This window comes from Panulirus ornatus, chromosome 44, assembly GCF_036320965.1.
Source record: "Panulirus ornatus isolate Po-2019 chromosome 44, ASM3632096v1, whole genome shotgun sequence".
Classification (NCBI taxonomy): Eukaryota; Metazoa; Arthropoda; class Malacostraca; order Decapoda; family Palinuridae; genus Panulirus; species Panulirus ornatus.
Window position 1 is genome coordinate 7,638,407 of NC_092267.1, and position 25,756 is coordinate 7,664,162.

The 25,756-nt window shown below is 38.1% G+C and overlaps 2 protein-coding genes across 14 annotated transcripts in view; one reads left to right on the forward strand and one right to left on the reverse strand.

The window, feature by feature from the left end:
- unc79 (UNC-79 domain-containing protein) overlaps positions 1–25,756 on the reverse strand; it is a 216,704-nt gene that overhangs the window by 148,432 nt on the left and 42,516 nt on the right. For 12 of the 13 annotated variants that reach the window (XM_071687677.1, XM_071687676.1, XM_071687673.1 and 9 more), the window contains exons 9-15: positions 18,150–18,170; positions 10,932–11,161; positions 10,124–10,338; positions 9,898–9,991; positions 7,152–7,314; positions 6,749–6,890; positions 238–414 (exon numbers count right to left, since the gene is read on the reverse strand). In XM_071687677.1, coding sequence (XP_071543778.1) covers positions 238–414; positions 6,749–6,890; positions 7,152–7,314; positions 9,898–9,991; positions 10,124–10,338; positions 10,932–11,161; positions 18,150–18,170 — 1,042 coding nt within the window. The remainder of the gene's footprint in view (positions 1–237; positions 415–6,748; positions 6,891–7,151; positions 7,315–9,897; positions 9,992–10,123; positions 10,339–10,931; positions 11,162–18,149; positions 18,171–25,756) is intronic. The other variant, XM_071687679.1, reaches the window with a different exon arrangement.
- LOC139762701 (alkylglycerol monooxygenase-like) overlaps positions 1–25,756 on the forward strand; it is a 255,753-nt gene that overhangs the window by 132,012 nt on the left and 97,985 nt on the right. The window lies entirely within an intron of this gene.

Below are 25,756 nucleotides of genomic sequence, written 5' to 3' on the forward strand. Positions count from 1 at the left end.
GTAGGGAGCTGACAATAGAACATATGGTGACAATAATCACTCCGCACATATGAAGTGCAAACAAAAATGCATATCCCATAAATCTAACCAAGGTATACTTCAGTGGATCAGACTCTTAAAAAACATAACTGAGGATATAGGAAATGAAACTTTGACATCATTTTAAGTGAGAATGATAAAGTGAGGATCAAGAAATCAAAATATACTTTAAGAGCTGAAGAGAATTATAAAACTTACCTCAGTGTAATCTTTAAATCAAATAATTCTTCTTCTGGTATTTCATTATGAATTGCCTCCATCCAATGGGGCATAACACGATCCCACACCTGGACAGTTATTAGTTCATAGGGCACTAAGCAAAATAATCGGTTGAATCCTTCTTTGATATGATCAGTTCGGGTTGCCAGTGTGTCCCTGAGAAAAGGACAAATGTTTAAAGAAAAAATATTCCTTTATCATTGAATGTACAATTTAAGTCCTATAATTCTGAACCAGTGATGGTCCCTTTCTGAAATGAAAGAAATTCAGAATAGGGAATAATATTGTTAGTAGTAGTAATCATAATAATACCAAAATAAAAGAATGATAATAATAATATCCCTGGGGATAGGGGAGAAAGAATACTTTGCATGTATTCCTAGCATGTCGTAAAAGGCGACTAAAAGTGGAGAGAGCAGGGGGCTGGAAATCCTCCCCTTCCATTTCTTAATTTTCCAAATGAGGGAACAGAGTAGGGGGCCAAGTGAGGATATTCCCTCTAAGGCTCAAACCTTTGTTCTTAACACTACCTCGCTAACATGGGAAATGGCAAATACATATGAGAAAATAATAAAAACAGGGGATAGGAGAGAAAGAATACTTTCCATGTATTCCCTACATGTCATAAAAGGCAACTATAAGGGGAGGGAGCAGGGAGCTGGAAATCCTTCCCTCCCGTTTTTGATTTTCCAAAAGAAGGAACAGAGAAGGGGGGCCAAGTGATGATATTCCCTCTAAGGCTCAGTCCTCTGTTCTTAATTCTACCTTGCTAACATGGGAAATGGCGAATAAGTATGAAAAAAAAATTATTATTCTTCATACATATTTGCCATTTCCTATATTAGCAAGGTAATGTTAAGAACAGAGGACTGAACTTTAGAGGGAATAATAATAATAGTAATAATAATAATAATAATAATAATAATCTTTTCTTTTTCTTTCAAACTATTCGCCATTTCCCGCATTAGCGAGGTAGCGTTAAGAACAGAGGACTGGGCCTTTGAGGGAATACCCTCACCTGGCCCAATTCTCTGTTCCTTCTTTTGGGAAAAAAAAAAAAAAAAAAAATAATAATAATAATGATAATATTAATAATCATTATATTAATTTTTTTCATTATACTTAATTGCTGTCTCCCGCATTAGCGAGGTAGTGCAGGGAAACAAACGAAAGAATGGCCCAACCCACCCACATACACATACATAATGCCCACACACGCACATATACATACCTATACATTTCAACGTATACTACATATACATACACAGACATATACATATATACATATGTACATATTCATACTTGCTGCCTTCATCCATTCCCATCGCCACCCCGCCACACATGAAATAGCATTCCCCCCGTGAGGTAGTGCTAGGAAAAGAAAAAAAGGGCCACATTCGTTCACACTCAGTCTCTAGCTGTCATGTGTAATGCACCAAAACCACAGCTCCCTTTCCACATCCAGGCCCCACAAAACTTTCCATGGTTTACCCCAGATGCTTCACATGCCCTGGTTCAATCCATTGACAGCACGTCAACCCCAGTATACCACATCGTTCCAATTCACTCTATCCCTTGCATGCCTTTCACCCTCCAGTATGTTCAGGCCCTGATCATTCAAAATCTTTTTCACTCCATACTTCGACCTCCAATTTAGTCTCCCGCTCCTCCTCATTCCCTCTACATCTGACACATATATCCTTTGTCAATCTTTCCTCACTCATTCTCTCCATGTGACCAAACCATTTCAATACACCCTCTTCTGCTCTCTCAACCACACTCTTTTCATTACCACACATCTCTCTTACCCTTTCATTATTTACTCAATCAAGCCACCACCTCACACCACATATTGTCCTCAAACATTTCATTTCCAACATATGCACCCTCCTCCACACAACCCTATCTATAGCCCATGCCTTGCAACCATATAACATTTTTGGAACCACTTTTCCTTCAAACATACCCAATTTTGCTCTCCAAGATAACGTTCTCACCTTCCACACATTCTTCAACACTCCCAGAACCTTCGCCCCCTCCCCTACCCTATGACTCACTCCTGCTTCCATGGTTCCACCTGCAGCTAAATCCACTCCCAGATATCTAAAACATTTCACTTCCTCCAGTGTTTGTCCATTCAAACTTACCTCCCAATTTACTTGTCCCTCAACCCTACTGAACCTGATAACCTTGCTCTTATTTACATTTACTCTCAGCTCTCTTCTTTCACACACTTTCCAAACCCAGTCACCGACTTCTGCAGTTTTTCATCCAAATCAGCCACCAGCACTGTATCATCAGCGAACAACAACTGACTCACTTCCCAAGCCCTCTCATCCACAACAGACTGAATTATGTACATGTGTATATATGTATATGTCTGTGTGTGTATATATATGTGTACATTAAGATGGATAGGTATGTATATTTGCGTGTGTGGACGTGTATGTATATACATGTGTATGGGGGTGGGTTGGGCCATTTCTTTCGTCTGTTTCCTTGCGCTACCTCGCAAACACGGGAGACAGTGACAAAGCAAAATAAATAAATGATATGTATTATTTATTTTTTTTATTTTTTATTTTGCTTTGTCACTGTCTCCCGCATTAGCAAGGTAGCGCAAGGAAACAGATGAAAGAATGGCCCAACCCACCCACATACACATGTATATACATACACGTCCACACACGCATATATACATACCTATACGTCTCAATGTATACATACATATACATATATACACATGCACATAATTCATATTGTCTGCCTCTATTCATTCCCATCGCACCTCGCCACACATGGAATAACAACCCCCTCCCCCCTAATGTGTGCGAGGTAGCACTAGGAAAAGACAACAAAGGCCCCATTCGTTTACACTCAGTCTCTAGCTGTCATGTAATAATGCACCAAAACCACAGCTCCCTTTCCACATCCAGGCCCCACAGAACTTTCCATGGTTTATATATATATATATATATATATATATATATATATATATATATATATATATATATATATATTTATTTCATTTATTTTGCTTTGTCGCTGTCTCCCGCGTTTGCGAGGTAGCGCAAGGAAACAGACGAAAGAAATGGCCCAACCCACCCCCATACACAATGTATACACACACACACATCCACACATGCAAATATACATACCTATACATCTCAATGTACACATATATATACATACACAGACACATACATATATACCCATGCACACAATACACACTGTCTGCCCCCATTCACTCCCATCGCCACCTCGCCACACATGCAATACCATCCCCCTCCCCCCTCATGTGTGCGAGGTAGCACTAAGAAAAGACAACAAAGGCCCCATTCGTTCACACTCAGTCTCTAGCTGCCACGCAATAATGCCCGAAACCACAGCTCCCTTTCCACATCCAGGCCCCACACAACTTTCCATGGTTTACCCCAGACACTTCACATGCCCTGATTTAATCCACTGACAGCACATCAACCCCGGTATACCACATCGATCCAATTCACTCTATTCCTTGCCCTCCTTTCACCCTCCTGCATGTTCAGGCCCCGATCACTCAAAATCTTTTTCACTCCATCTTTCCACCTCCAATTTGGTCTCCCACTTCTCCTTGTTCCCTCCACCTCCGACACATATATCCTCTTGGTCAATCTTTCCTCACTCATTCTCTCCATGTGCCCAAACCATTTCAAAACACCCTCTTCTGCTCTCTCAACCACGCTCTTTTTATTTCCACACATCTCTCTTACCCTTACATTACTTACTCGATCAAACCACCTCACACCACACATTGTCCTCAAAGATCTCATTTCCAGCACATCCACCCTCCTGTGCACAATTCTATCCATAGCCCACGCCTCGCAACCATACAACATTGTTGGAACCACTATTCCTTCAAACATACCCATTTTTGCTTTCCGAGATAATGTTCTCGACTTCCACACATTCTTCAAGGCTCCCAGGATTTTCGCCCTCTCCCCCACCCTATGATCCACTTCCGCTTCCATGGTTCCATCCGCTGCCAGATCCACTCCCAGATATCTAAAACACTTTACTTCCTCCAGTTTTTCTCCATTCAAACTTACCTCCCAATTGACTTGACCCTCAACCCTACTGTACCTAATAACCTTGCTCTTATTCACATTTACTCTTAACTTTCTTCTTTCACACACTTTACCAAACTCAGTCACCAGCCTCTGCAGTTTCTCACATGAATCAGCCACCAGCGCTGTATCATCAGCGAACAACAACTGACTCACTTCCCAAGCTCTCTCATCCACAACAGACTTCATACTTGCCCCTCTTTCCAAAACTCTTGCATTCACCTCCCTAACAACTCCAACCATAAACAAATTAAACAACCATGGAGACATCACACACCCCTGCCGCAAACCTACATTCACTGAGAACCAATCACTTTCCTCTCTTCCTACACGTACACATGCCTTACATCCTCGATAAAAACTTTTCACAGCTTCTAACAACTTGCCTCCCACACCATATATCCTTAATACCTTCCACAGAGCATCTCTATCAACTCTATCATATGCCTTCTCCAGATCCATAAATGCTACATACAAATCCATTTGCTTTTCTAAGTATTTCTCACATACATTCTTCAAAGCAAACACCTGATCCACACATCCTCTACCACTTCTGAAACCACACTGCTCTTCCCCAATCTGATGCTCTGTACATGTATATATATATATATTTTTTTTTTTTTTGTGCTTTGTTGCTGTCTCCCGCGTTTGCGAGGTAGCGATGTATATATATATATATATATATATATATATATATATATATATATATATATATATATATATATATATGCAAGAGTTTTGGAAAGAGGGGCAAGTATGAAGTCTGTTGGGGATGAGAGAGCTTGGGAAGTGAGTCAGTTGTTGTTCGCTGATGATACAGCGCTGGTGGCTGATTCATGTGAGAAACTGCAGAAGCTGGTGACTGAGTTTGGAAAAGTGTGTGGAAGAAGAAAGTTAAGAGTAAATGTGAATAAGAGCAAGGTTATTAGGTACAGTAGGGTTGAGGGTCAAGTCAATTGGGAGGTGAGTTTGAATGGAGAAAAACTGGAGGAAGTGAAGTGTTTTAGATATCTGGGAGTGGATCTGGCAGCGGATGGAACCATGGAAGCGGAAGTGGATCATAGGGTGGGGGAGGGGGCGAAAATCCTGGGGGCCTTGAAGAATGTGTGGAAGTCGAGAACATTATCTCGGAAAGCAAAAATGGGTATGTTTGAAGGAATAGTGGTTCCAACAATGTTGTATGGTTGCGAGGCGTGGGCTATGGATAGAGTTGTGCGCAGGAGGATGGATGTGCTGGAAATGAGATGTTTGAGGACAATGTGTGGTGTGAGGTGGTTTGATCGAGTGAGTAACGTAAGGGTAAGAGAGATGTGTGGAAATAAAAAGAGCGTGGTTGAGAGAGCAGAAGAGGGTGTTTTGAAGTGGTTTGGGCACATGGAGAGGATGAGTGAGGAAAGATTGACCAAGAGGATATATGTGTCGGAGGTGGAGGGAACAAGGAGAAGAGGGAGACCAAATTGGAGGTGGAAAGATGGAGTGAAAAAGATTTTGTGTGATCGGGGCCTGAACAGGCAGGAGGGTGAAAGGAGGGCAAGGAATAGAGTGAATTGGAGCGATGTTGTATACCGGGGTTGACGTGCTGTCAGTGGATTGAAGCAAGGCATGTGAAGCGTCTGGGGTAAACCATGGAAAGCTGTGTAGGTATGTATATTTGCGAGTGTGGATGTATGTATATACATGTGTATGGGGGGGGGTTGGGCCATTTCTTTCGTCTGTTTCCTTGCGCTACCTCGCAAACGCGGGCGACAGCGACAAAGTATAATAAAAAAAAAAAAATATAATATATATATATATATATATATATATATATATATATATATATATATATATATATATATATATATATATATATATATACTAAAATGGATCAATCTAAAGTATTAGTATTAACTGCGTTGTGTTTGCCATTTGTGTCTTGCAAACCACGAATAAATGAATGCAATACTTATCAGACAAAAAATCTTCATCCATACTTCTGTAGAGCAATCAAAATGAATGGTTGAGGCTCAGTACTGTTTTTGGACATCTTGGGATCCGAGGAGGTTACTGTTTGGCCAAGTGGACAAGCACCCAATTATACGATACATTTTATGGAGAATTCACTATATTTTTTGGAGGGTCTGTCCATAAGTGAGAAATCTATTTGGTAGATAGATATGGCTTTATGTAGGAAGTGGGAGGTACCATTTATCATACATCCATGTTTCTAAAACCGTAAATTATCATACATCAGTGTTTCTAAAACCTTAAATTATCATAACATCAATATTTCTAAAATGTTAAGATCATGGAAGGCTCATCCTTAAAAATCTTGACCTTGAGAAACTGTGCTGCACCCTTTTGTAATGACATAAATTCCAAGAAAGAAAATTGATACCACTTACCAATGGCCTCCAACTCGTGCATATTCAACTGGGTGAGGCAAGAGGCAGGATACGAACACCTCAAAATGAGTCTTGCAAACCTCTTGAAGCCAGTTATGAATATATTCAGATTTAAGCCTCTCAATTGCTGTTCCTTGTGGATCTGAAAATTCATTAAGGATCAGATGTTGTAGCTAAAGACTATAGACTATTTTTCAACAAACAAATAAATATAAAAATGTAGTCACTCAAAGATAGTTTAACATTAAATCAAAGGCACCTTTTCCATAGGTTTAGAGTAAATACTTTAATGACTTTTGAGAGTCCAGTAGAAATATTATCTACTTAGAGCATGTATATCTAGTCTACTAAGGGGAAAAACACATTGGTCACAATCCCAAAATCTTATAAATCTAACACTAACCATCAGGTAGATACTGTGTTGCATTGAACCAGTGACATAGACCAGCTAATATACGTCCTAACATCTCCACTGGTGTGTCTGTCGTTGGTGCACATAGGCTAACAATCAACCACACACCGTATCGACTCAATAGACGGGCCTCCTCTGGGGATAAACCTTCTGCCTGTTTGGGAACATTCAGATAAGGATGATAAGTACAAGACAAAAAAAAACTTATCAGGTTATTGTAGTTTTAAGAGGACTGAATATGAGAGAGCCAAACTATAATCAATTTGATGCAGAGTACATGCATGTCACCTGCATCTTATCAGAACTAAAATTTTAAGTTCAAGAGTCATTTTTAGTGAAAATACAGATTTTCATACATAGGAAAGTAGACACTAGAATTCTAAGGGAAAAGAAGAAAGCTTGTGCAGTATTTATGAATTTAGAAAAGGTATATGATTGAGAGAATAGTTAGGCTTAACAGGAAGTTCTGACTCTACATGGGGTGAATGGAAGACTTCTGAATGCTGTAGTCTATGTGTGAAAGTACTAACTTGGGTGAGTGGTGGGAAATTAATGTGAGAGTGCATCAAGGTGTGTGTTGTCACCATAGTTTTTTGTTTTTATAGACGGGTCATTACATGAGATAAGAGCATGGTAGGGTGAAAATATCAGTCAAGGTGAAGAACTAGAGGCTATGGATAAACGTAGACTATATGGGATTAAAGGTTCACCAAAGCTGTAATGGGAAAGCTGAAGCTGAGAGTAGTCATGCATGAGAGCAATATCAGCAGTCCACTGAAAGCTGTGATGAATGAGATAGATTTAGATGTAGAGCATGCACAGAGCTTGCATTAAGAAATACTTTTCCCCAGTTCTAATGTATGGATATGAACCCAAGTTTATATAGGTCAGGATAGGTATGAAATAATAGCAGCAGAGATGGGTAACTTGTGTGGCATGGTTGAAATTAGGTGAATAGACAGAGGGAACAATGAATTTAATGGGGACAACAAGTGGTGTGAAGAACTTATCACAAAAGATTGAGGACAAAGCTCTTTAATAATGGTATGGCCATGCAGAGCATATAGATGATGTTTCACTTATCACACAAGGCATGGGATGAAGATAAGAACAAGTAATGTCAGAGGTTGTATGTATCTGATTTATCCAGTAGAATTGGAATTGATATAATCATGACTAATAAACAGATAGATTATTATACATAATGTATGAGAACTACTGGATGAAGATGGGAAAAAAATAGAATGGCACAGAGACCTGAGAACAGAAAAAAATCAGAGAGAAAAAGTCTATCAACAAAAGGTGCAAAACCTATTAATTTGTGAGATAAATTTCTCACAAATTAATGAGAGGCAATGAGTAGAGATATAATAAAGCATTTGCCTGAAACTTAAATGGCAGTGAACTATTACAGTACTAAAAAAGAGAATGTGGCAAACTAGTTACTTATAAAAAATACACACACAATTAGCTACGAATTAATATACAACATAGCATAAAATGAGTATCATGATAACAGGGCTATTTTTCTAACTAGAATCTGATCAGAGGCAGAATCATTAGCTAAAATGAAATGTCCCTTTAAAAGAAAATTTCACATTTATTGGCTCCTCCCTGTCTGAGACAACTGTTAAAGGTGGTCATGTCTTCCTTGGATGATGAGTTCTTTTATTCAGTCACTCAAACTTTGAGGCAGTATGGTTTTGTCAGTCTCAATACTGCAGATTTCTATTCAGACACTAGGGTTACAAGACTCCCTTTTGCTTTTCTGCCCTTCAGCCAAGCCCTACCACATCAAGCCCATTTGTTACTCATAATAAACTCATGCACACACACACACACTCACAATTCACAGAATGTATGCCGTTATAAATCTTTGAAGATACCTTGAATCTAGAACCTATATACAAAAATACATCTCAAATATTCACTAAATATTTTCTACTGCTGACATACAGCTGCAGAAACATTTCATAACATCTAACTGAAAGCTAGTCAAACCAAAAGGAGGCTGAGGTGACCTCTAACTGTTTGTGCATCTAAAGAAATAAACTTTAGTTGTTTGGAGTGTGAGTCTGATATGAGAGAGCCACAAGAAAGCGGAGTGTCTTAGGTACCTGGTAGTGGACATGGCGGCAAATGAAACCATGGGAGCTGAATTAAGCCATAGGGAAGGTGAGGGGTGTATGGTTCTGGGTATATATTGAGGAGTGTATGGAAAAGAAGGTCACTGTCAACGAGGGCAAAGGTGGGTATGTTTAATGGTATAGTAGGTCTAATGGTGCTGTATGGATGCATGGATAGGCCCTAAATAAAAAGGTATGGAAGAGGGTGAATGTGTTGGAAATGAAATAATTTAAGGACAGTAAGTGGTGGAGGGTTGATTGATTAAGAAATTATAGGGTTAGAGATAAGTGTGGTACTAAGAAAAATATGGTTGAGAGAGAACCAAAGATGGTGTGCTAAAATGGTTTGGACATATGGAGAGGGTGATTGAGGTGAAACTAAGAGAGGATGTGTCAGAAGTGCAGGAAACAAGAAGGGGGAACCCAATGATGAGATGGAATGATGAAGTGAAATATGCTTTGAGTCATCAGGGTTTGAACATGCAGGAGGGTGTGAAGTATGCATGGAATAGAGCAAATTCTATACAATATCAGAGAAAACACTTTTGCACAGTATGTAAAACAAAAACTTTTGCACAGTTTATAAAAGCAAAAGTTAAGTTATAACTCACCTTCTCAATATCATCAAGAAGCCCAGCCCTATTAAGGCGTTCCTGATCCTTACTTTTAGTTTTATCACCAAAGGGTTGAGCCTCATTTAGTAGGCTGCCAAAAAATAAAATCATTCTTATTATAATTCCTTCATTCGGTGCAAGTTACTGCAATATACAGAGCTGATAAATTTGATATAACATTAACAAATATCAATGTCATAATGGAAGTACTTATGAAACTTACCTGATGATTGCTTCAATTGTAAAATTTTGCATTTGTGGTTCCATTGTCCATGGAGATCTAACTGTGGTATGTACGACATGATCAGTACCACGCCTGTTGTTGTGTCGTATGTTGTTGCACTGACTACAGTATCGAATAGGTCGGTTACTATTGTAACTTGCACATTCCATGCTAAAACATGTGGCAATGGCATTCTTCTCAGTGGATCGACAATTCTGAAATTAATGAAGAAACATATTTTCTAATGTATTTGCACAGAAAGGATGACTATGACAATGGTGATACTACATCCATACAATCTTAGGACAATACATATCCTATTAGATGTTCATGTCCCATAGTTTTAAAGAACACACAATATTCAAGTGTTTGCGTTAATCCAGTAGCCATCCCAAAATATGCACAGCCTTTTATTTTTTAAGCAGAACTAATGATGCAAGCACTAAAAAGTTTTTTGAAAGATGTAGGATAGGACAACCATAGGATGTAACATGAAATTAAGCAAGCAACTTGTCAAAAAAGATGTAAAGAAGTAATTTTACAGTAAAAGAGTGGTGGAGGAAAGGAACAGATGGAATGTGTAAATAAGAAATGCAGACACCATACGGAAATTTATACAGTTGTATGGTAGTAGAGAAGGTTCAAGAGATGGGGGTCCCGGGAGTGTAAAACTCCCTCCCCACATATATAATTACACACACACACACACCCTTAAATGAAGACATACATCACTTAGTTTTCACTATTCCTAATGTTCTATCATTCCAGTACATAAGTGTGATAAAAACTCATGAATGATGAAACATACCTTGTTCTCACAAGTAGCTGATACTTGAGTCATTGGCATAAGAATATCAAAAAATTCAACAGAACTATGCTCTCTCTTGATGTCTTCAACACAATCAATGCATAAGTAGAGTGGGGGAGGGTTATCTGGACAGGCTCCAAGGCAGACAGCATGATCTAAGCACACTTTCACAGCTTCATTAGTTCCATCTCCATCACATTCTTCAATCTGACACAGAAGGGGTTTCCAGCCTGTAATGAGACCCTTGTCTTAGCCCTAGAAAATATTTAGTCTTTTTCCATGAGTCCTATGTCATTTACCTACTAATCTTTCTTATCAAACTACTGAAGTAGGAGAGGGTAAAGTAATTCCACTCAGCAACAAATGCCTTCACTAGAATGATGGCTTTTGTACTTTTATTTTATCAGGAATATTCTGAAGGAATGTGCAACTAAGCAATATTCTCCAAATCAAACGGAATTACCCCACATTCTCCTATATGATATCCTGCATTTCAGATAAAGTATCCCAGTACTGAACAAATGTTGTAAACAGACAACATTAATGGATACAGAATGGACTGATTTGAATATATGATAATGCAGTACTATAATAATTATAGGCATATAAAGGTAAACCTTGTTGGAGAAATTTGATTTATCAACAATCAAAAATATAACTCTTCATAGTAATGAAAAGCAAATTCAGCATAAGTGTAGGTTTAGATAAAAACTGGAAAGCAACATGTTACATGTCATCTACATTTTCATGATAAAGTTTTTGACAATTGAAGGAGTTAACAAGACAAATTTGTTTGAATTGAAATGTTGTTTTTGTTGATATGCCAAAAATGTGGGAATACTATATATATATATCAAATCTTGTTTAGTGCAACATCTGTATCAGAGTCATGTCTTATGATATAATACTGTATAAATCCTGGAAATCAAACTCACCTAAACATGATAAGCAAGATATCCATGTAGTTTTAGGTGACATGTTGCTAGGTAAAGGATGATCAACAGTTCTGTGTAATAGTGCAAATATTGCTTACCAAGCATCTGTTATTCATTCAGAAGCAAATGTGACCATAAAATACACATACAACATATTCCACCATATGTAACATTTCTAAACAGAAAACTACCAGCAAAAGAGATTAGTACATTAATCCTTGGATTACAGAGAGAACAGATAAAATTACCATTACAATTTATGAGAATTTAACATTAGCTACATTACAATATTCATGTAACCAATTTATGATATATCTTTATATAAGATTAGCTATTATTTTATTATCTTCATATAAATATGCTTTGAAGTCATAATACATTTCATGTTATCTATCAAAGTTGCCTTATTTGGTTTTACAATATTACTGAAACTATAAGTGACTGCAAAATGACCATCCTAACCTGAATAGCTTGGTTATTTTGGAATGAAGGAGAATCTTGATTCACTAAAGCAATCATAATTTTTTGTTATTGATAAATGTCTGAGTGTATTCTTCATTGCCTTGTAATTCTGAGTTAATGAATTAAATGATACCCTAATGATAATCCACCAATCAAAACTTTGACCTATTTCCAAACTAATATCTTCTTTACACTACACTGTTAAATCAATTCAAGCTTAGTTTGCAAAGCATTCAAATAACCTGCATAAATCATGGCATGCAGTATTGAGGGGATTGTTATTAAAGTTAGATAAGATTTCCTTATTTCGTTCTGTCCTCTATGAAAAATATATAGTGTGCCTCATACTAATGTATTCTGTGGTAAAAATCTATAACATCAGTTTTCCACTACCTTTCCCTAAACTTTTCTATTTCAAAAGTACATCTGGCTGAGTTTTTCTAACACTGATTTTTCCATATTATATGGTTAATTTTCTGTCTTTTTCATAATAAAAGGAAGTGTAAAGTATCATTAGCTATAATTAACTACTTTCCATAAACTTTTACTTGCTACACATATTAATGGCATTGTCTGAGTGTAATAGTATGTATGTGTCTGTGTACATACAATGACTGCTGTTCTGTAACAGTAGGAGTTTATTGAAGATAAAGAAAATCTTAAAACTACAATAAGATTCCTTGAGGTCTTGCTGCAACTACTTAATATGTTATTGATTAATTTCATTTATTTATTCAGTAATGTATGCAAATGAAATTACTTCACTATTTCCAACTGACAACTGTTGTATCTTCCTCCCTCCTTAGAAACAAGTCACCTGTAATATATTTGGTTTACAATGTCATATCCTATTATAAAACCCAAAAGATGAAGCAAAAACTAATCTATGGTAATGAGAAAAGTTTCATTATGTAAGTATAAGATCCAAGCCATGATTAACCTGGGCATCAGTGATACCATGCACTGTCATGCAAAAGCTAAATGATAAAAGCAAGCCGTAATGCATACCTCATGCCATGCCTTCAAGTTATTATATAATTTTCATTACATCCCAAATTGGCATGCAGCAGCAAACATACTGCCATAAAAATCAGTATAACTAATTGGTATATGAAGACTAAATGGTACAGTATGTGTAAACATGATAAAGCTATATTTACCTGTTATTCATTGATAATGCTATCTCAACATTTCAAGTTCAAAACAAAATTAAAGAAAAAAGTATATACGTGGAATAAATTTAGGAAGTCTTTTCCTCAAGACTCAATACCCTAACCTACACAAACTAAGTGCGAACAAAGTAGGTAGTAAGACAAAAGAGACTGAAGAACAGCAAAAATTAAAATGCTGACTGGTATCCCATTTACAAGAATGTTATTTTGGTAAAGTTATATCACAAAATCTGTTTCTGAGTTACATATTGCTTTGTCTGAATATTTTAAGAAGGACAGTGGCAATACATCTTATATTTCATAATCAATAAATACCATATTCTGTGTGACCACAACTCCTGAAAGAGACAATTAGGAAAGTTTCTTAATGGCAAACGGTCAGCAGCTAAAATGTCTGAAATGATCCTGCATGTCCAATCACAATTGAGGTGCAAGGAAAAGCACATTGTGGTAAAGCTTACAATCTCTCAATAATATAATAATGAAAATACATATGGAAACACATTACATAAAAACAATATTTTTTTCATACTTGATTGCCATAACCCATGTTAGTGAGGTATCAACAGGAAAAGACGAATAAAAGCCACATCCACTCACATCAATTCTCTAGCTGTCATGTGCACTGCACTGAAACCATAGCTCCCTATCCTCAACCAGGCTCCAACACCATTCCTCTTCCAATCTTTCTCCCACCATATCTGTAACACAGTTTAGTACACTTTCTTGTCTCACTCTACAGGGCTTTTAAAAATCAATACTTTTACTCTGTTCCTTTCAAACACCATTACTTTACTTTTACTCGTATTTTCCTTCAATTGCCTGTGCTTACACACATCATAAAACACATTTACAACCTTCTGCATCTCCTCTTCACTCTCAGCAAACAACTGTCATCTGCAACAGGCTTGTCACTAACCACCATACCTCATCACCACACTCCATCACACCCCTTTTCCCTAGTTTTGCTTTCATTTCTCTTATCACTTTATCCACATATGTGTTAAATAGCTACAGTAACGTCAGATAACCCTGCATCACACCCACATGTATATAGAAACTTTTGCTCAACTCTCCATCCACACTTACAAAATGCATTTGCTCCTCTACAGAAGGCTTTTACACATCTAACAGTTTTCCCCCTACCTCATACATCCTTAACACATCCCATAAAACATTCCATTCGACTGTCTTACATTCCTCCAGATCCATAAATGCTGCATACAGCTTCTTACCTCTTGCTAAATACTTTTACACAGTCATTTTCTCCAAAAATCTGGTCTACACATCCCCTACCTTTCCTAAACACCCTTGGTCCTCACTTATTACATGTACAGTCACTTCCATCACTCTATCAATTAACACTCTTACATACACTTTTCCAGGTATACTTAACAGACTTGTTCCCCTATAACATCCTTAGCTTCTTTCCCTTTGAGTAAAGGAACAATAATAGCTTTCATCAAATCTCAGGTACAACCTTCTGCTTCCATGCTGAATTACATATCAAATGCATCTGCTGTGTCTCACTTTCTCCTCCATACTTCAACATTTCAGTCCTAATCTCATCCACTCCAGGTGCTCCTTTTGATTCAGCAACTCCCCTTTCTTCTTTCTTACTTCTCACATTTACATTTCCACTCTTTCCTTTTTCACCTCCTTCCAGTATGATTCTTATTTTCGTTAATTTTTTCACTCAACTTTCTTCCAAAATTTTTAATTACTTTCTTCCTTTATCAGCCTTTTAACATTCTTCTGAAATCTTCATCTACTCTTTCTTCCTTTATCAGCCTTTTAACATTCCACTTACAAGTCTTTAATTCTTCCCTCCTTTGCTGAACTTTCACAGGTACATTCCTTTCAAGCAATCTGCTATGTGCCATTTTCTTCTCTTTCACAGCATTTATAATCTTACCCATCCACCATATATTTCCACCTGTACTCTTACATCTCACAACCTTGTATCCAGCAACTAACACTACAACCTTTAACAGTCTTTCTCTAAACATTTTAAATACCTCATTCACATATGACTGCATCCTTGCATTTACCTTAAATTTACCACACTTTCATCTAAACTTTCTGTCACCCCTCTTTGATATTACTCCTTGCATTCTTTCTAATTTATCTCCTTTGCTAACACTTCTACCTCTCTGTTCCTCCTTACACCATACCTCTACTTCTCCGTTCTTTAGCTCCACAAAAACTACAAAATGGTCACAGGCTTCAAAGAATCTTTTCATAACTCTTAACATTTTTATCTTTTCTAAGCACTCTACAATTAGTATCTAGCTTCCACCTGACTATACCCAGGCCAGGACTGACTTATGTAGCTAGTCTGCCAACAAAACATTAATTTCAGTGATGACTCCTCTAGCTAGAGGCTTTTGAAATAATTCTTCACTCCTCAATAAATTAGAGAAGTGATTGGTTTCCAAGGCTGTTCTACTTCATGGCCACCTGCCAACAAAATGCATATATTCATTTTTGTGATTAGTCCTAATCCTAGCTTGAAGCATTAAAAACTTCTCACAGCTTCATAACTAACTTAATCATTCACAACACAGAGATAGCAGACAAAGTTGGTTTTCAACTGTTAGGACTAAGTTCATTTTCCCTCTTCTACTGTAAGGGACAAAATTTATATCTAAGTTAAAGACAAGATGTAAAGATGGATAAAAATCATATTTGTGACAGGCAAAGAGATGACCAGGATTTCAGAAATGGTTCACCTCAATTCAAAACTGATACCCCTAAGGCTGGATGATAACTGTTTGAAAACTTTTATCAAATTTGATTTATACCATAAGTACCCCACTGCTAAATAATACCTATATAACTATATAAATAAAGGCAGACAGTATGAATTATGTACATGTGTATATATGTATATGTCTGTGTGAGTATATATATGTGTACATTGAGATGTATAGGTATGTATATTTGCGTGTATGGACGTGTATGTATATACATGTGTATGGGGGTGGGTTGGGCCATTTCTTTCGTCTGTTTCCTTGCGCTACCTCACAAACGTGGGAGACAGCGACAAAGCAAAATAGAAAATAAGAAAATAAAAAATAACTTCAACTTACAGTTTTAGGTATTTGTTATCAATGGCCATATGAGATATCATATGAATACCACGTCCATATGTTTAATAAAAAAGAAAATCAATAATTCTAAGAGCCTAAAAGGGAAAGCCTAGTCCTACTGGTCAATACTCTGCAGGAGAGGGAAAGTAAGGATGACTGTGCTGAAATGTGGACTGGTCGTGATGATTGAATCTGAAGACTCAAGGACCATCATACTGTAAATATGATTAGTATATGCTACATAAGATACTGATGTCCTCAAATTACATTCTGAATTTTTATGACAAACACCCAGTGTATTTTTCTGAACTTTCACAACACGTAATCAAAATAATTCAGGTTGTTTCCTAATCATGATGTACCTTAAAGTTATGTACACAATGTTAATAAAGTAGGAAACCGTAAACTATAGCCAATTAAAAGCATGCATCAAATAATCACCTGGCATCATGTACATCAGAGCATGCATCAAAATATTCAACCTGTCCATAATACCACTGGTATTTTACTTGAAATCTCTTGTTTAATGTCCTACTACATAACCATCCATTACATATTCAAACATGATAACCATTTTATTTCTCCTATGTAATATTAGCATTACAAACAGACATCATTTGAAAATCAATGGTTTAAAAGCAAGACTTAATAATAAAAAGATTCATAAATTTTAATTCTTTACGAAATGCATGATACAGTAGTAGCTCATGATGTAAAACTACTAATAAAAGAATTCTGAAATACTACTGATGGGCAGCTGTGCAGCTTCATACATTATGAAAATACAAGCAATAACAACTGCCTACTCTATCTTGTAAGACAATATGTATATCATCCAATGTATCCCTGGATATTAATATCAATAAGAAATAATTTTTGAACCTTAAACAAAATTACCAAAACATGCCAAACAACTCTACACTGGAACTAGGTTACTTTACAATATACTTGAATAGACCTGATGTATTAGGAAAAATGTAACTGATAACCATTCTTATTGGCATTGTTTTACACAATTTTTTCTCATATATATTTTAGATGAAGCTTTGAAGCTTTACATGCTTGTACGCTGTAGATACATTTGCATTAATAAACTATATCTTTACACTAAAGACTTGACTTTCGTGAATTATTTACTCTTTAGTGTTACACCATGCTCAATATATCACATAGCAATTTCATTTTATTCATTCCATATATACTTCATAAAATATGCATAATGACATACATCAGAAGACTTACATAAAAAAGGGTTAGAATACTGTACAACCCAACTCCAGTGTATCATAAATAAATATGGTGAAAATAGTACTTTTTTCTATATATTTCATATTAGGATTATCATGCGAATATGACAGCGATATCCAGGAAGGTTTCTTGTGTGTATCACAATAACTACTAACCAACAGAATGCTAGAGTCTTGACTGATGGGTTTTCTATGGATGAGGCTCTTCTTGATATATTAGCATATGGCAATTTAATATTAGAAACCTCATTTGACTGCAGTAAGCATTTTGCATCCCATGCATTTGTTAAAAAAGCCTTGTAAGCCTTACCGTTTGGTGGTATGCCTTCCACTAACATTTAAAAAGGGAAGTTAAAAAATGTAGAAAACAGTCAAAATCACTCTTCATTTTCCCTACAGTGTATGTTTTGTGTGAAAATAAAGACGTGAAAACATTAAAAGAGGAAATGGAAAGTTGGAAGTTAATGGATAACACACACAATGAACACAGCAAAATAATATTTTCATCAGTATAATTCAATTAAAACAAGCAGTAAACTGTAACTTACCAAAGTGACATAACTCCATTAAAAGAATTATCATTTTGAAATGTCTTTAGTTTTACTCTGCAGATACATATACTGTATCAAATTCTGGCTGTAAATTGCAAATTGAAAGCAAGGAAAATATAGAATTACAGTGACAGTACTTTATGACTGGGATATATACTTTTCTCAACATGAAGAACAAATGATTTTATATATATATATATATATATATATATATATATATATATATATATATATATATATATATATATATATATATATAACATTATCTTTATAATTACCCCAGGACCCTTCTAAAGGCTCTGGTAGCCATAGGCTACACTTTTCCAGTAGCAGGGAAATGTAGACTCTTTGGGAGTAACACGTTCTTTGACAAGTTTGTTCTCCTAATAATATAGCCTCACCAAACGTGATCTTTCACTTACTGTGTAACCCTCCCATTTTTATTTTTTCAAAAGAAGGAGCAGTGAAGGGGACCAAGTGAGGATAGTCCCTCTAAGGCTCAGTTTTCTGTTCTTAACACTACCTTGCTAATGCGGGAAATGGTGAGTATGTATGAAAAAATGAATCTATACATTTTTTTTTTCTTTTTTTGCCACTGTCTCCCGCATTTTTGAGGTAGCACAAGGAAACAGACAAAAGAAATGGCCCAACCCACCCAGATACACATGTATATACATACGCCCACACACGCAAATATACATACCTACACAGCTTTCCATGGTTTACCCCAGACGCTTCACATGCCCTGATTCAATCCACTGACAGCACGTCAACCCCGGTATACCACATCGATCCAATTCACTCTATTCCTTGCCCTCCTTTCACCCTCCTGCATGTTCAGGCCCCGATCACGCAAAATCTTTTTCACTCCATCTTTCCACCTCCAATTTGGTCTCCCACTTCTCCTCGTTCCCTCCACCTCCGACACATATATCCTCTTGGTCAATCTTTCCTCACTCATTCTCTTCATGTGCCCAAACCATTTCAAAACACCCTCTTCTGCTCTCTCAAACACGCTCTTTTTATTTCCACACATCTCTCTTACCCTTATGTTACTCACTCAATCAAACCACCTCACACCACACATTGTCCTCAAACATCTCATTTCCAGCACATCCATCCTCCTGCGCACAACTCTATCCATAGCCCACACCTCACAACCATACAACATTGTTGGAACCACTATTCCTTCCAACATACCAATTTTTGCTTTCCGAGATAATGTTCTCGACTTCCACACATTCTTCAAGGCTCCCAGGATTTTCGCCCCCTCCCCCACCCTATGATCCACTTCCGCTTCCATGGTTCCATCCGCTGCCAGATCCACTCCCAGATATCTGAAACACTTTACTTCCTCCAGTTTTTTTCTATTCAAACTTACCTCCCAATTGACTTGACCCTCAACCCTACTGTACCTAATAACCTTGCTCTTATTCACATTTACTCTTAACTTTCTTCTTTCACACACTTTACCAAACTCAGTCACCAGCTTCTGCAGTTTCTCACATGAATCAGCCACCAGCACTGTATCATCAGCGAACAACAACTGACTCACTTCCCAAGCTCTCTCATCCCCAACAGACTTCATACTTGCCCCTCTTTCCAAAACTCTTGCATTTACCTCCCTAACAACCCCATCCATAAACAAATTAAACAACTTTGGAGACATCACACACCCCTGCCGCAAACCTACATTCACTGAGAACCAATCATTTTCCTCTCTTCCTACACATACACATGCCTTACATCCTCGATAAAAACTTTTCACTGCTTCTAACAACTTGCCTCCCACACCATATATTCTTAATACCTTCCACAGAGCATCTCTATCAACTCTATCATATGCCTTCTCCAGATCCATAAATGCTACATACAAATCCATTTGCTTTTCTACGTATTTCTCACATACATTCTTCAAAGCAAACACCTGATCCACACATCCTCTACCACTTCTGAAACCACACTGCTCTTCCCCAATCTGATGCTCTGTACATGCCTTCACCCTCTCAATCAATACCCTCCCATATAATTTACCAGGAATACTCAACAAACTTATACCTCTGTAATTTGAGCACTCACTCTTATCCCCTTTGCCTTTGTACAATGGCACTATGCACGCATTCTGCCAGTCCTCAGGCACCTCACCATGAGTCATACATACATTAAATAACCTTACCAACCAGTCAATAATACAGTCACCCCCTTTTTTAATAAATTCCACTGCAATACCATCCATTTATTTATTTTGCTTTGTCGCTGTCTCCCACGTTTGCGAGGTAGCGCAAGGAAACAGACGAAAGAAATGGCCCAACCCACCCCCATACACATGTATATACACACACGTCCACACACGCAAATATACATACCTATACATCTCAATGTACACATATATATACACACACAGACACATACATATATACCCATGCACACAATTCACACTGTCTGCCTTTATTCATTCCCATCGCCACCTTGCCACACATGGAATACCATCCCCCTCCCCCCTCATGTGTGCGGGGTAGCGCTAGGAAAAGACAACAAAGGCCTCATTCGTTCACACTCAGTCTCTAGCTGTCATGCAATAATGCCCGAAACCACAACTCCCTTTCCACATCCAGGCCCCACACAGCTTTCCATGGTTTACCCCAGATGCTTCACATGCCCTGATTCAATCCACTGACAGCACGTCCACCCCGGTATACCACATCGATCCAATTCACTCTATTCCTTGCCCGCCTTTCACCCTCCTGCATGTTCAGGCCCCGATCACTCAAAATCTTTTTCACTCCATCTTTCCACCTCCAATTTGGTCTCCCACTCCTCCTCATTCCCTCCACCTCTGACACATATATCCTTTGTCAATCTTTCCTCACTGGCTCTCTCCATGTGATCAAACCATTTCAATACACCCTCTTCTGCTCTATCAACCACACTCTTTTTATTACCACACATTTCTCTTACCCTTTCATTACTTACTCGAACAAACCACCTCACACCACATATTGTCCTCAAACATCTCATTACCAACACATCCACCCTCCTCCACACAACCCTATCGATAGCCCACACCTCGCAACCATATAACATTGTTGGAACCACTATCCCTTCAAACATACCCATTTTTGCTCTCTGAGATAACATTCTCACCTTCCACACATTCTTCAATGCTCCGAGAACCTTTGCCCCCTCCCCCACCCTGTGACTCACTTCCACTTCCATGGTTCCATCCGCTGCTAAATCCACTCCCAGATATCTAAAACACTTCACTTCTCCACTTTTTCTCCATTCAAACTTACTTCCCAGTTTACTTGTACCTCAACCCTACTGAACCTAATAACCTTGCTCTTATTCACATTTACTCTCTGCTTTCTTCTTTCACACACTTTACCAAACTTAGTCACCAGCTTCTGCAGTTTCTCACCCAAATCAGCCACCAGCACTGTATCATCAGCGAACAACAACTGACTCACTTCCCAAGCCCTCTCATCCACAACATACTGCATACTTGCCCCTCTCTTCAAAACTCTTGCATTCACCTCACTAACAACCCCATCTATGAGGACAATATGTGGTGTGAGGTGTTTTGATCAAGTAAGTAATGAAAGTGTAAGAGAGATGTGTGGAAGTAAAAAGAGTGTGGTTGATAGAGCAGAAGAGGATATGTTGAAATGGTTTGGGCATATGGAGAGAATGAGTAAGGAAAGATGGGGAGGGAACAAGAAGTGGAAGACCGAATTGGAAGTGGAAGGATGGAGTAAAAAAGATTTTGAGCAATCAGGGCCAGAACATACAGGAGGGTGAGAGGCATGCAAGGAATAGAGCGAATTGGAACGATGTGGTATATCGGGATTGACTTGCTGTCAGTGGAGTGAACCAGGGCATGTGAAACATTTGAGGTAAACCATGGAAAGGTTTGTGGGGCCTGGATGTGGATAGGGAGCTGTGGTTTTAGTGCATGACAGCTAAAGACTATGGCCTTTTTTGTTTGTTTTTCTGGTGATACCTCTCTGAAGTGGGGGGGGGGGGGTAGCGATGCTATTTCCCACATTAGCAAGGTAGCGTTAAGTACAGAGGACTGAGCCTTAGAAGAAATATCCTCACTTGGTCCCTTCTCTGTTCCTTCCTTTGGAAAATTAAAAACGGGAGGGGAGGATTTTCAGACACCCCCCCCCCCAAAGATCAACCACAAACCAACCTTGACTCTAAACAGGGAAGTCATGAAAATCCTATACAAAATCCATCTAGAAACAATTGCCTACCCACCCTTCACTCCCACCAATACAAGCTAAGTAATCATAACCTGAAAGAACTCTCCTGCTACAGGCCTTGAAAATATGTCAAACTTTTACATAAAACACTTTACCACAGTTGCAATCCAAGCAAATACAGACATCTTCAACCACTCCTGGCTACATAACAAAAACTCTAACATTTGAAAGCTTTCTAACATATTAATAATCCTAAGATCTCCAAATCACCCATATACCTCTTCCTCCTACTGCCCTAGATCACTTCAGTCTTTAATATTCATACTCAGTGAAAAATTAACCAACAGCAGAATGAAGCAAATTATCCTACCTTCACCTTCATGACATGGCTTCAGACCCAAACACTCCATGACCATTCAACACAGTGATCTCACACAACACATCCTAGATGGCTACAGCCAACCACAACCCTTTACTGAGAAAGATAATAATTTGTGTGAGTAGAAAGAGAAAAAAATTGGTAGTTCCAGGTGAAGCTGGATCTGCAGCAAAAGTGTGTGATGTTACCATCGCTGTTAAATCTATTCATGAATGGGGTAGTTAGAGATGTGAATGTGAAAGTTTCCATTGGAAAAAGTAGCAGATTTGCAATCTGTTGGGGGTGGGGGCCTGAAAGGTGAGTCAATTATCTTTGCAGATGACATTGCACTAGTGGCAGATCTGAGTGAGAAACTGCAAAGGCTGGTTTGTGAATTAGGGAGTGTTTGAGAGGAGAAAGTTAAAAGTAAATGTAAATAAAAGCAACATCATTAGGTTTAGCATTGGAAAGAGAAATGTTATTTGAGGTGTGAGTCTGAAGAAGAAATCTTGGAGGAACTGGAGTGTTTTAGATACCTGGGATTGGATATGGCAGATAATGGAACCATGTGAGCCACAGGGTGGGCAAAGGGCCTAAGCACATTAAGGAATGTTTGGAAAGAGAGGTCTGTGAGGGCAAAGATGGGTAAGTTTGATGGTATAGTAGCCCCACTGGTATTGTAGGGTTGTGAGATGAGAAAGTACAGAAATCAATCATATTAGGAAACTCTGTAGTTAAGGATGGTTTATTGATTAAGAAATTATAGGATAAGATAGAGGTGTGATGACAATAAGAGAAGTATGTACAAGAGTTAAGGAGGATGTATTGAATTGGTTTCCATTTATGGAAAGGATGGCTAAGAGAGTATACTTGTCAGCGGAGGAGGGAGCAAAGAAAAGAGGGAACCAAGGAGATGGTGGATGGATGAGATGAAATATGCTTTGATTATTTGTAGCTTGAACAGGAGGGAGAGTATGGGGCATGTAAGAGATTGAGAGAATTGAATAGATGTGGTCTACAGTGGGCAATGTACTATCAGTGGACCAAACCAGGGCATATAAAACACTCTGTGGGTCCTGGAGTGTATAGGACTTTCTGCTTTTGTTGCATTATATATGACAGCTAGAAAGTTAATGTGAGCAAATGATTCCATTTCTTTGTCTGCTTCTGGCACTACCTCACTAATGTAGGAAAAGGTGAAGGTGTATAAAGGATAAAGATATATACAAAGCCATTACCTAAATCCATCTGTATGTGATTATTCCTCAAGTGAAGTCACCAACAACAAGTTCTATCATAATGGACAAAATGGAATACAACCTCATTGAAGAACTTCTCTTTCCAAAGGAGTTAATTTCCCTGCTATTGATTTGTGGCACAGCCCTTAGGTTGTAGGAGCCACTGAAGGCAGGGTCCTGAGATTTTATGATGATAATGATAATAATAATAACAATAATATTAATGATAATGATAGTGTCGCAATGCTATTTCCTGTATGGCGAGGTAGCGACAGGAATGGATGAAGGCAAGCAAGTATGAATATGTACACATGTATATATGAATTTGTGTGTGTATGTATATGTATATGGGCATTTATGTATGTATATATATATATATATATATATATATATATATATTTTTTTTTTTTTTTTGCTTTGTCGCTGTCTCCCGCATTTGCAAGGTAGCGCAAGGAAACAGACGAAAGAAATGGCCCAACCCACCCCCATACACATGCCTTGATTCAATCCACTGACAGCACGTCAACCCTGGTATACCACATCGCTCCAATTCACTCTATTCTTTGCCCTCCTTTCACCCTCCTGCATGTTCAGGCCCCGATCACACAAAATCTTTTTCACTCCATCTTTCCACCTCCAATTTGGTCTCCCTCTTCTCCTCGTTTCCTCCACCTCCGACACATATATCCTCTTGGTCAATCTTTCCTCACTCATTCTCTCCATGTGACCAAACCATTTCAAAACACCCTCTTCTGCTCTCTCAACCACGCTCTTTTTATTTCCACACATCTCTCTTACCCTTACGTTACTAACTCGATCAAACCACCTCACACCACACATTGTCCTCAAACATCTCATTTCCAGCACATCCATCCTCCTGCGCACAACTCTATCCATAGTCCACGCCTCGCAACCATACAACATTGTTGGAACCACTATTCCTTCAAACATACCCATTTTTGCTTTCCGAGATAATGTTCTCGACTTCCACACATTCTTCAAGGCTCCCAGAATTTTCGCCCCCTCCCCCACCCTATGATCCACTTACGCTTCCATGGTTCCATCCGCTGCCAGATCCACTCCCAGATATCTAAAACAATTCACTTCCTCCAGTTTTTCTCCATTCAAACTCACCTCCCAATTGACTTGACCCTCAACCCTACTGTTCCTAATAACCTTGCTCTTATTCACATTTACTCTTAACTTTCTTCTTTCACACACTTTACCAAACTCAGTCACCAGCTTCTGCAGTTTCTCACATGAATCAGCCACCAGCGCTGTATCATCAGCGAACAACAACTGACTCACTTCCCAAGCTCTCTCATCCCCAACCTCTCTCATCCCCAACAGACTTCATACTTGCCCCTCTTTCCAAAACTCTTGCATTCACCTCCCTAACAACCCCATCCATAAACAAATTAAACAACCATGGAGACATCACACACCCCTGCCGCAAACCTACATTCACTGAGAACCAATCACTTTCCTCTCTTCCTACACGTACACATGCCTTACCTCCTCGATAAAAACTTTTCACTGCTTCTAGCAACTTGCCTCCCACACCA